The 12,573-nt window shown below is 42.5% G+C and overlaps 1 protein-coding gene across 1 annotated transcript; it reads left to right on the top strand.

Annotated features, from left to right (window-relative positions):
* Positions 1 to 150: 150 nt before the first annotated feature.
* Positions 151 to 12,573, top strand: mettl16 (methyltransferase like 16). Its single transcript, XM_037267825.1, has 10 exons — positions 151 to 269; positions 540 to 677; positions 3,998 to 4,185; positions 4,509 to 4,649; positions 5,050 to 5,165; positions 5,331 to 5,473; positions 7,039 to 7,108; positions 8,504 to 8,593; positions 11,236 to 11,409; positions 11,804 to 12,573. The coding sequence occupies exons 2-10, from the start codon at positions 550 to 552 to the stop codon at positions 12,377 to 12,379; spliced, it is 1,626 nt and encodes a 541-aa protein (XP_037123720.1). The 5' UTR covers positions 151 to 269; positions 540 to 549; the 3' UTR covers positions 12,380 to 12,573.

Raw genomic sequence — 12,573 nt, forward strand, 5'->3', positions numbered from 1 at the left:
GGTGCCCTATTACAGCTTCGATAATGAACACAAAATTAGAGACTATACAATATGTAGAAAGTGAAATAAAACAATACAATATTAAATAACGCTGCAGCGGTTCTGACACTTTTTGTTTACAATCGTCACAGAATGTAGAGCCTCAGCGGCGGCGCACTTGAATGACGTCACACAAACAGGAAGCGCGCGAGTACAGTTGGGAAACGTGTGGCTAACGCGAGCCTCAGAGTAAGGCAACTTGGCGTTGGTCTATAAGAACAAATATAAAGGTATGTTGACAATAGATTTCACTTGTGGTTATACGTACGTTTTTCATATAGTCATGTTTAGTTCATGATTCCTGACGCGCTAAGCTTTCTCATATAGATTTAGTGTTCGTATTCATTTATTTAATTAATGTATATGATATCGTATTAAACACAAAAAATGATTGCGCAAGCTGACTCTAAAAAAATAAGCAGCGTTGTTGGACGAAACCAGCTTCACCTTCGTCCCCCCCCCCCCCCCCCCCCCCCCTTTGTATATGACTCCTATCACAGGCCTGTTGACATGTCTTTGAACAAGTCCATGCATCCCCGAAACCGCTACAAAGACAAACCACCGGACTTTGCCTATCTGGCTTCTAAGTACCCAGAATTCCAAGAACATGTGCACACCAACCTGAGTGGACGAGCCGTGTAAGTATTACATATTGTGTGCCAATTCAATGAGACAGAAGCTATTAACAAAGTATAGCAAATACTGACAGTCATACCAGAGCATAATTTCAGCAAACGGAATAAATCTGTTCAAGGGTGAGATGATTTGCTAAAAATGTGTTTACCTTCTACAAAACGGGATGTCAAGGATTTGTGTCTGTCTGGGAAATTTGGGAATTTGTCACCAGCTAACCACCAGTGAAAGGATTGTGTGTTATTTAAGTGGATTGTGTGTGTGTGTGTGTGTGTGTGTGTGTGTGTGTGTGTGTGTGTGTGTGTGTGTGTGTGTGTGTGTGTGTGTGTGTGTGTGTGTGTGTGTGTGTGTGTGTGTGTGTGTGTGTGTGTGTGTGTGTGTGTGTGTGTGTGTGTGTGTGAGTGTGATTCAAATGAACGGTGGGTTCTCAATAGTTAAGCGGCGAGTAGTGAAATGAGCGTTATCATGGAATGGGACCAATTCTTTTCTTGGGGGAGATAAGACACCTGCCATTTTTGGATGAACTGTGCAGCACGCTGATAGCAGGTGAGGGGGGAGTCTGAACAAAGTAATGGGTTTGACTCTTTTTGCTCCACGTTCAAAATTGCATGTAGCTGAGAGTAAGGAGGTTCAAGTCTTTGTTTATTGGGGTGGTAGCACAAGGGTAAGCAAATTTTTACAGAATGTATAGATGAGTATTAAAAATTAACAGTCTTGATGAAATTGAAAATTTAGTGGTTTTTTTTTCATGGGCAGGAAGATGATGAATTTTTTTGCATGAATTTCCATGCTCATAATGTTGGGCAATTTGAAATTCAAACAGAATCTCAGGATAAATATACTTCTTCTGCTGTTGTCGCAAAGATAATAACTGCTGTCATGTCCAGTGCCAGAAAATGAATGGATTAGCTCTGCCCAACTGTTTTGCTTTTTCAATTTTTTGTTTTTGATGTTTTTGTTTGGGCGGCCAGCTTCCAGTTGGATGAGAGTGTCTCTGGAGGGATCTGAAATTGGCTGTGCACCGATCTAAGCTGATGGAGCTTAAGAGGTGCTGCAAAAATGGGAGTAACCCCTCAAAGAGGGTGTGCCAAACCTGTGGCCATTATATCTGAAGTTATTCCATTTTGGAATGAGGCTGCATCATAAGAGATGGAACAATTGAAATGCTGCGTATACTTTCAAATTATTTGCCAAACGGCTTATATTTTCGGACGTGCATGAGAGCAGTCATGTCAGCTTGAATGTATTCATTATTTATTTGCACCACGAGTGCCTGTGTCTGTGTGCATCAAAAATGTACTCTCAGCAAACATCTGTACCATAAAGGTCAAGGAGTTCACTATCTAGATTAAAATGTATGACAACAAATTCTTTTCAGCAACAAACCACCTCAATACAACTTTACAGTGCTATTTGTCCCATCTCGTTTGCCATCCACTGCAACGAACACTACTCACGTAAGCACGCTGCCGTAAGCCTACGTGGCACAATAGGCGTAAAGCGCGGGCACGCTCACGCTCTGTCTGGCATCGGCCATTGCTCCAACGTGGCCGGGTTTGCGTGCACTCCCATCATCTGTTCAGTAGAAGGGGTTGCCATGGAGACATGCCGTTTGCAGCGTTGCTCATCATCTTTTGTAGCACGCACACACACACACAATGTATACCTCAGGGCTAAAAATAGAGGTCTGGCCTGAGCAGTTCTGCTCTCTGAGTATTGATCTTTTTCTAATGATGCCTCTGAGGTAGAAGGGGAGATGGAAGAACATCAGAGAGAGAGCGAATACTGCAACTGCTTCCTTTCTTTCTTTTATTCAAAAATAGGACATTATTTCAAATAAAAAGGACAGACAAAAATTATTGGATATTTATTCGCTTAATGCTCTGGTCCGTAACATGGTGGGAAATGGGCAAAAATGTTTTGAAAGCATTCAGAACATTCACTGGTGAAAAGCTGTTATTGTGAGGATTTTGACAATTTTGGACAATTTTAAATAAAAAAAAAAAAGGTATCCAGACTATTCTCCAAAATCAATGAATTTAATAATTATTTAGTTGTTAATTAATTGTTGCACTTTTATTATTAATATATGTTGTGACGTAATAACCAACACTTTATTTCTTTCATACACTATTTCAGGTGCAATTTTATTTTTCTATGATTGAGGGGAAAAAAATAACAGTGCTTCATGACATTATTGTTGTGCTCTGATATCTTCGGCATTTCAGCTTGACGTCAGCATATTTTTTTACATTATCGTCCAATTCCTTAGTTGGCTTTTTATTGTTTGAGTGTGTTGTAGTGCCCTGAATGAGCCAAGTGTTGACCTGGGCCATTAAGCCTGCATGTTCATTATGTGCAAGTTTCCTGGAAAGAATAATGCTAGTTTCCACAGGTAAATGACCTCTTATTTATATCTGTCTCGCACCTCATTTATCCGATGTAAACTGTACACATTTGTGACTTAACAGGTGTCCACAATTGTGAATTTTTTTTTTTATTGCGTTTCAATGGGCATCAGTTTTCACTATTCAAGGGCTAAAGGAAAATTGCGGCCCCCTCTGTCATTTAAGTTGCCCGTCCCTGATGTACTGTAGGTGGGATTTGCATCTCTTTCACCAGCCTTTCTTTTCTTTCCCCTTGTAATCCATTGACAACTGCCTGTGTTGAGCTGCTTGCGTGCCAGATGCTGTCAGCTCTGGGATGTGCCTAATTACATCTGCCAAGCTGCAAAAAAAAAAACAATCGGAAAAGCTTTAATTACGTGCATAACGCCCACTCACGCTGTCTGCTGCAGCCGCGCCTTCTCATATGACAGCTGTAGCGGTTCAACGTGCAGCCATGAGCATTTGGGGGCCCAGACAATAAAAAGTGTGAAGTCTTAATTGTGTGGAAAATTTGAATTTCATTGTCTTTAACTGTGGATTTCAAATTAATGAGCTGCTCATCTGTGGTGTGTGGTGGTAGGTGGAGGGGCTGCATGGGGTTGCAGGGTTAATTAGGTGCTGCTACAGAGCTGACACAAAGGAATCAGCAAACCTGCGTTATACATATACATGCATTCTTACACACACCTTGCCTTAAATGGTTTCTCTAATATGGATCTATTTTCGTAAGCAATGTGACAGAATATATATATTTTTTCATCTCCGCAGTTCTGAGCTTTGGGGGTTTGAATCTCGGCTCCTGCCTTCCTGTGTGCAGACAAATAATTGGAAATTAGTACAATACGCCTCTGTATGAACACCACAAAGGAGCTTTTGATTATGTTATTTCCAAACTCAAAACGTTTGTGTAAACAGTTTTTTTTCTGTGTATTTTCTAGAGTGAATTTCAAGGAGCCAGAGGCCGTGCGAGCCCTGACTTGCACCCTTTTGAAGGAGGACTTTGGTTTGAGCATCGAGATCCCTCTGGAGCGCCTCATACCCACGGTCCCTCTGCGTCTCAACTACATCCACTGGGTGGAGGATCTCGTCGATGGCCAGAAGCAACCACGTAGAGGCATCGACATCGGTAGCGAAACATAATTATCGTCTCAAGCTGAGTCTTGGTCACACTGATTGAATCTGTCAATGGTTTGATTACATTTGAAATTGAATAGTTACTTAAGGTGATAGAATTTTATTCTATATATATATATATATATATATATATATATAATAAAATTATATATATATATATATATATATATATATATATATATATATATATATATATATATATATATATATATATATATATATACACACACACACACACACACACAACCTTTTAAAATGACAAACTAATATAGTCCAACATTGTAACATTATTTATTTATTTATTTTTTTAACAAGGCACTGGCGCATCTTGTATCTACCCGTTGCTGGGAGCCACAATGAACGGCTGGTTCTTCCTTGCAACTGAGGTGGACGATATATGCTTTGACTACGCTACCAGGAACGTGGAGCAGAACCATTTATCCGACCTGGTTAAAGGTAAACGGGCAACAGTCTCACCAATGCTACCTTTTTATTGTGATTGTTTAAAAATGGCTACAGGTGCATTATTGTGCAGACATTAATTTTGAAATCCAATCAAGTGATAAACTGTTGGCAACTGAGAGAAACAACAGCAAATTGAAATACAGTATTTATGTTAGTTTAATTATGCTTGCAATCATGATTCCAAACGATATGGAAATAATGGATATCTCCATGTGTGTTTATAGGCCAGTTCATGTTATACTCTAGTTAGTTTGTTGATGCTGTTATTTTCCCCTTCCATCATCAGCCTCAAGAAAGACAACTTGAAAGAGGACACCAGAAATGTCAAATTTCATGTGAGGAAGAAGTTTGTGCTAATACAGCATACATGTCTTGCTTTTGTTTCCTGCAGTGGTCAAGGTTCCCCAGAAGACTCTGCTGATGGACGCTCTGAAAGAAGAAACAGAAATTGTGTACGACTTTTGCATGTGCAACCCTCCTTTTTTTGCCAACCAACTTGAAGCCAAGGTGAGTCTTTTCTTATTTTCAGATGTTTTCTAGGCGAGTGTTGAACCTTTAGAATCCAAATGTTTGCTAGATGGGCTGCAGGAAGCAGGATTTGTTTGCACAGATAGTAACAGACATCTAATAGGATTTGATCTTAATCTCTGTCTGTCTTGCTGCTCGCTGCAGGGGGTCAATTCAAGGAACGCGCGGCGGCCTCCTCCCAGCTCAGTGAACACGGGCGGGGTGACAGAAATCATGGCGGAGGGTGGCGAATTGGAGTTTGTTAAGAGGATCATTCATGACAGCTTGCAGCTCAAGAAACGCTTGCGGTGAGTAACAAAGACGACTTCAGTAACACCAAACGTGTCAAAATATAAAGCCAAATTGTTACTGTGAGTAGTCAAAATGTGTGAAGTGGCAGATGGATTCTGACTTTGAGAGCTTCTGAGAGGTTGAAATACATCCTGTGAGTGGGGCAATGGGCAAATGGGTTGCACAGACATTGACGGAGCTGTCATTTACAGTCACTTTAATGATTCTTGAACACAGTTCCCCCCTCACACTGTATCTGGGCACCCACTGGGAACATCTGTGTTTGGGTGGGCACCACTTTAGCAACCCCTCCCTCTTCGTCGCAGCGCTGTCACCAGGGCAGCAGAGTGAGAGGCTGCTGCAGCAGGGGACTATTAAAACAAATTAGACATGCCACACCTGCCTGCTCTTGTCTCACTTTGATGCACGTTTACAGGTGAGGGGGTGCATATGAATGATTTCTTCTTTCCAAGCTTTACCATTCAGGCCAATCCAACCGCAGCCGGCTGTCATCCCCAACCAAAAGGCATGCTGGGACAAAAGAGCCTGCAGGTGTCCATGGCAACACTGCCAGCTTCACCAATTGGTCCTTTGAGACTCACCACCACCCCGCCCTCTTTTCCTCTCTGTCTTTATTATCTTCCCGATTTAAAGGGCACCCCCCCTTTGCTCCTAATAAAATATGTACAAATGCTTTCTTAACAGAAGATAATGATCCGCACTTATCATGTCGTTGATATGAAGGTGGGTCTCTTTTCTGGTGAAAATGTCTGCAATTGAAAAACAGCTTGAACTTTATCAAGATCATTTAGCAGCTGCATACTCAAAAGTGACTGAAAAGCCACATTGGCAGTGTTGTGGTGTTTCTCTCCCCAACACATCTGTCACTATCAGAGCTGTTCAATATTTCATTGCGACATGTCAGAACCAGCCCACTGTTCCAATCAGCTCAGCATCTTCATACTCAAATGGTCTTTATGTCCTCCAAATATTTCTCTCTGTAACAGTTGTGGAATTGCACAGAAGACTGTATCATGTAGTCCACCGATAATCTGCTGAAATACGCTGAAGAGGACAGTGCTCCTTTCTTGACCCTGTAACACAATAAGGAATATTAGATTTTAAAATATACTGTTATTTAATATTGCTAGGAAATGTCTTATGTGTTTAAGTCTTAGGCAAATAAAAATCTCACCCATTAAAAAAACAACAGGTAGTTACAGTAAGTCTCCCATGTTTTGTGACATTGTAACGCTTGTCTATCCTCATATTGAACAATGAATTTAAGATAAGATGTGCAACATTAGTGTGGCCTAGCAGGCTGCTTGAGTGTTTACAATCAATTGAGTCATGTGGATAGCGTTGTCATTTAAACTGCCCCCCTAGGAGTCACAAGCCTTTTGATAAATCAGTGTGCTTTTTGTTGCACTTCACAAACCTCACAGATATTGTGAGAGCCTTGTCTGATTGTTGTCGACACTATACGGGCTGGATTTCTCACGAGTTGTCTCATTTTTGCTGGTTGGGTCTATGCTTCGTAGTCAAATGCTCAGCAGGTTAATGCGGATGCTTGTTTTGCCAGGTGGTACAGTTGCATGCTGGGAAAGAAATGCAGTTTGACCCCACTGAAGGAGGAGCTGAGAAAGCAAGGGGTGAGTAGCTCGTCAGATGCAACACACTATTTGCGATACATATATAAATCTTACAAAAATCTAATTATTGTGTTTCAAGAAATCAATTAGGTAATCTCGCTCATCTCCCATACACTGTGTACAAATGCAGAGAGCTGACAAAAATGTTCATAGCTCCTCCCAACTCTTGACATCTGAAGTGTCTTCCGGGGGGAGCCGACACGCAAAGTGGATTCACTGTGTCTAACATGCCAACCCAAAATTGTCACAAGCGGTCTACGAATGCACCGATTTCCGTTAGCAGTGCATGACTGCCTCCCAAGGCTAAAGAGCCACGAGTGTCCTTAGCTGGAGCTAATAGCCCAGCTCGTGACTCCTGACTGGATCAGGCCTACAGTCCCGTGCCAGTCACTTCTCTCACATGCTTGAAAGAGGAAGACATCCAGTCCTATGGTTTGCTGCACCTGCACCCTCCTGAGGGTTTTGGTTTGCCGCGGCTGCTCATCAGCACAAGTGCAGTTTTGGCAAGTATCCAGAGAGCCGGCAGTTATCCAACTGTAAAAGAGGATATGAGGGGAAAAAATGGGCACAGTTAATAGGCTAGTAGTTTAATCACTCATTATTTCTTTTTGAGTATCAATTTCTGTCGGCGTATGTTCACATGGAGACAAAAAGAGTTTTTTGTTGTTGTTGCAGGAGTTATTGTGTGTAAGACATGCTTTCATCAAAATATCTTAATATTCTAGAACTCTTTATACACCCCATGTTATATCTTGCTGGAATTAGCCTGTTTGATTGGGTAGCCCAATCTCGTGCAGGTGAGCGACCCCACGCAGTATACTGCTGAGGCCTCAGTGTTGCAACTAGAACGAGAGCAGCTTCCTCTTTTGGAGAAGAGCCCATAGTGCGGAGAACAGTGTGTTTGATATTTTTGTGCATATGCAACTGTATGTACATTTTCCACAATATGTCCCCTCTAAGATAGCTCTAGTTTACCACTCCAAATCGTGCCACACAGACTGCAACTGAATTGTATCACTTGGTCAAAATGCCTGAAGGAGTTCTCTCCGTGTGCTTTGCACAAGCCTTTTCAAAACCACTTTGTGTTCCTTCGTCACATGACACCTTCACACTTCTCTTTTCACACCTATAATTAAGAGGTGCAGCACTCAGTGACCGCTCAACAAACTCGGTCCACGTTTCACCAAGCTAACTGTTCTTCTGTGACTCTTGGCCTATAGGGTGGTCAGAATTGTGGAGAATAAAAACATCTATCCATCCATTTGCCTTTTGGATAGAAGCCATGTACACCGGTCACAAAAAATTGTTGAATTAAATTTTCTAGGAAATATAATCCAAGGCCAGCATGACTGTGTTGACTGCTTTGATTTTCATTTTTTTTCTTCTTTCTTCCAGGTACCCAAAGTGACTCACACAGAGTTCTGCCAGGGGCGCACTATGCGATGGGCGCTGGCCTGGAGCTTCTATGATGATGTCATCGTTCCGGTAAGTCTTTGCAGGCCTCGGGTGGGCCACTAATGCTCCGGCTTGTATCCCTCCGCCTGCTGGTTGGCGTTTCCAACACCCAAAATCCATCCACTCAATAATGCACCTTCTCGGTCCTGCCCCCCTTAACTGCATCTTTCATTCTTCCATCACATGCTCTTGTTCCTCCTCCAGGGACAGCTTTATGTGGTTTTAGTTTAGCAGTAGCCTGGCAACAGTTGCCAGGGCAAGAAATGTGCACGCTCACGGGCTTTTGTCTTGTGTGGACAGTGAAAGCGTTGGAGAAAACACAACAATAAACGGTATCAGTCAACAGGAATGATGTCCATGTTGACATACTAGAAAGAAACAACTGGACGCGGCTGCTCAATGAATGCATGAGCTGTGTGTTGTCGGACTAGACTATGTTGGCCTTTCCAGTATAAAATCAGTTAAGCAGAATGATTGCCCTACATTTCTAGTCTGTTACGCTCCTCCGCCTCCTCTTGCTTTCGCACACATATGGACAGTATTTTGTTTGGACAGAGGTTTCTGCATGCACAGAAATCCATGCATGGTTGGCTCATTCTGCCCAGATGCATGTCTTCCTATGGATGTCAGCCATGAGGCAGGCTCATTAATATTACATGTGCTCTTAAACATATGCTGCACGCATGCAACTGTGACCTACTTAACCCTTTTACTACCTGTTCAATTGCACTCTTAATTACTATGCTGCATTAGCTGTATACATTTTAGCCATTATTCTAACAAAAACTAGATAAACAGCTACTCGATTGGAAAAAGCACTGAAATACTTTGATAAGGATTTTACATTTTCTCCTGTGCTGAGAAATTATGAAATGCTAATATGCTAATCGTTTTTATGCTAACACATTGCAAACTTGAAACTTCCAAACTTCTACAATCATTTAAAAATGGGAAAACTGGTGGAGCTTTATAGAATTAAAGTGTTGCAAATTTATTAAACAATAAAAATGGCAACAATGGAGGTAATTGACTGGTTCTCTTCAAGCGGAGACGGCGCTACACTGGGGCTATACCCCCGTCAGAAATCTGTGTAGCCCCAGTTTAGCCCCTCCAGCGTTTTAGTTGATATTCTTGAAAATATATTTAGACATTTTTTTCCAGTCCGGCTCTATAATGGTCAACCGCCCCCTCCTCCCCTTTTAGCCCTTAGAGAGAAATAATCGATGGATTTGTGCAGATATCTTAAGCGGTGTGGGGAAAAAAGAAGTGTGAATTATCGCCTATATTTGAAAGTAGAATATTGTGGAATAAACACAATTGAAATGGACAACGTGACAACTGCACATTCAGACAGATTAGACTTTTTTTTTTCTGGGTCTCGAGGGACAGTTGCTGCTAAACACTTGGCAAGGAGGTTTGACCTCAGTGGGTTGCTTGTTTTGTGTTTGTGCCTACAGGTAGGTGTGTATCTGTTTGTCTAAATGTGAAATAGTCACGATAGTCAATTGCGTAGGTTTTGTAGGAAAAGAGCAACAAACCTGGTTGTATTATAAACAGATTTGTATGAATAAAGGCTTTGCTTGACCGGTTTAATTTAGCTGCATAATGACTTGGGTAACTTGCTTACATGTCGGCGTGTGGTGGGGTGAAAAGAATATTAAGTGGAAAGAAGCAGTACAGATAGATAAGAGAAAGTCCATTATGAAGCCCATAATGAAACACAAGAATATCTCGTAATTGTGTCTTTGGGGAACATCAATTACTTAAAACCAAGAGAAAATGATATTTAATGGCACTCTTCTAGCCAAATACAGGAGCAATGACAATGTGCTAGCCCTTCACCCCCACCGGCTGTACCATTAGGAAAAACCTGCACAATCAGATTGCATTAGATACAAAACACTGCCTTTGATTGAGACGGTCAAGTATTTAACTCGCAATGTATTTTATTTTAGCTGGCAGCAGTGTGGGATTCCACTGCATCAGACATCCCTCTAATTCGTCTGTCTGTAAATGGCGCTTCTCTCTATGAGCACAACTAGCTACATATTTCATGGACATGACGTATTTGCACCTCCATGCAAAGACCTCAAACATACAACAGGACCTTGAGGTGAGCAAACTTGACTCAAAACAGCAGCAGCCTGTGAAGGTCACAGCCCACTCCTTCCCTGCTGCTGTTTGTAGGTCAGTCGGCCATGCTGTCTGCTCTGTCAATGCAGACCCTCGCCTCCTTCTGCACCCTCCGCCAGCCTGCAGAGCCCCCATGAGTGACACTGAGCACGCAGTTGCTAGCATGTGGCTGTGCAGGGAAGCGTTGCAACTTGACTCGTGTTGTCCCGAGATACGGTTGGCTAATGACCTCTAGCGCCATTACAGTTTGACTCTGGAGGGCAATAGAAAGAAGCAAGGGGCAGTATTACAAGGCACTGCAGGTCCAGTGGAGAGCATGTGCTTGGAGCTCCCTCTTGTGTCCGTTTTGTAATATCAACTTCAGACAGGCTAACATTGCATTTCATTATACTCACATCGATAATGGTCCGTATGTCACATGTATATTTTACATTTAGAGCAAAGGAAACAAAGTGTGGCATTAGTAGCATTTCCGTGAGATCATCAATAAAATCATTACTCCGCTTCTCTCTGTCATATTCTCTCCCCGCCTGCGTCAGTCACCCCCCAGTAAGAAGCGTAAATTGGACAGAGCCCGCAAGCCTCTTTCCTTCACACTTCCCCATGTGGCTGTGAAGGAGCTCCAGGCTAAGTCCCGTGCTCTGGGCTGTACTAGCCGCCATCCGCTGAAAGCCATCACAACTCTTGTGGAGAAGACGCTCACGGACCTGCGGGTGAGTCATTATTTGTGTGTATTGCTCTCTGTAGATTAATCTTATTAAACCTCATGTGTTGTTGGAGCCATCAGTCATGGTTGTCGTTCAATCGTGCTGTTTTGCATGATCAAATGACACCTTAAAACCATTTTAGAGTAATGTAATGTATGAAAACTATGATCCAATAAGTGAACAAATGTTTGGCATAGCATTCTGTCGAATTCATCCAAGGTAGAGAAATGTAATATTATGACGGTGATAAATGTTTAAGCCTTGGGAGAGGGTTGTACACTTTTGGCTTTACCCATTTATGACCATCTCCAGCCATTCTCGGTAGAAATGTTCAACCTGCATTCCTTCTAGAAATAGATCATTAATTGCATTAAAATTCTATTGTTACCTTTGCTTGCAGGTGCTGCACAAGCGTGTTCCGTGTAGAGAGCACGAGCAGAGCCTCCTCCTGACCGCCGTGGAAAACACTTGGCTCCACGGGCGACAGAAGCGACGCGAACAAATGCGCCAGCTGCGGGAGCTGCCGAGAGCAGATCACAATGCCGCCGCTGCCGCCACCACGATGCCGTCCCTCACCCAAGACACCCAGGTGGATGCCGATCAGAAATCAGCCGACCTGGAGGTGACTGCAGAGTCGCCCTCCGTTGAAGGCAGGAAGGTTACGGATATTGCCGATGAAGTGGATCAGAAACTCCCGGAACAGGTTGCAGATGTGGAAACGAAGCCTGGGTGCGACCCCGCGGGCACCTGTGGCCAGAAGGACGCCAGCGACGCTACAAGCGAGATGTCCTCAAAACAGCCAGCGAGCCCACTCTCAGTGGAACGCTTCTTGTTTAAATGTCTGCTGAATGTCCTGCACGAGGAGAGTGATGCAGTGATTGAGATGCACTGGGTGGAAGGTCAGAATAAAGATCTGATGAACCAGCTGTGCACTTTCCTGAGGAACACTCTTTTAAAAGCTGTTTCTAAATCCTGAACAGAAATCGATACAATGTGCATGTAGAGATGCTTTTGTTAAAACAATCCTAACCCTAACTTGATTGTTAATACCAATCAATAGTCATCGTGATTTAAATTTTATTTGCCAGTTTACCTTGTTAGGTCATCGATTCAGTGTATATTTTACTTTATTGCCCAACATTGGGAATAAATGTAACTTTATAAAATGTT

Source organism: Syngnathus acus, chromosome 13 (genome assembly GCF_901709675.1).
Source record: "Syngnathus acus chromosome 13, fSynAcu1.2, whole genome shotgun sequence".
Lineage (NCBI taxonomy): Eukaryota > Metazoa > Chordata > Actinopteri > Syngnathiformes > Syngnathidae > Syngnathus > Syngnathus acus.

What these genes read in the sequence shown, in the direction of transcription:
- mettl16 (XM_037267825.1), top strand. Translation starts at nt 550, where the DNA reads ATGTCTTTGAACAAGTCCATGCATCCCCGAAACCGCTACAAAGACAAA. An exon ending in AGGAGCTGAGAAAGCAAGGG is followed by an intron (nt 7,109 to 8,503) that starts GTGAGTAGCTCG and finishes TCTTTCTTCCAG; the next exon opens with GTACCCAAAGTGACTCACAC. An exon ending in ATGATGATGTCATCGTTCCG is followed by an intron (nt 8,594 to 11,235) that starts GTAAGTCTTTGC and finishes CGCCTGCGTCAG; the next exon opens with TCACCCCCCAGTAAGAAGCG.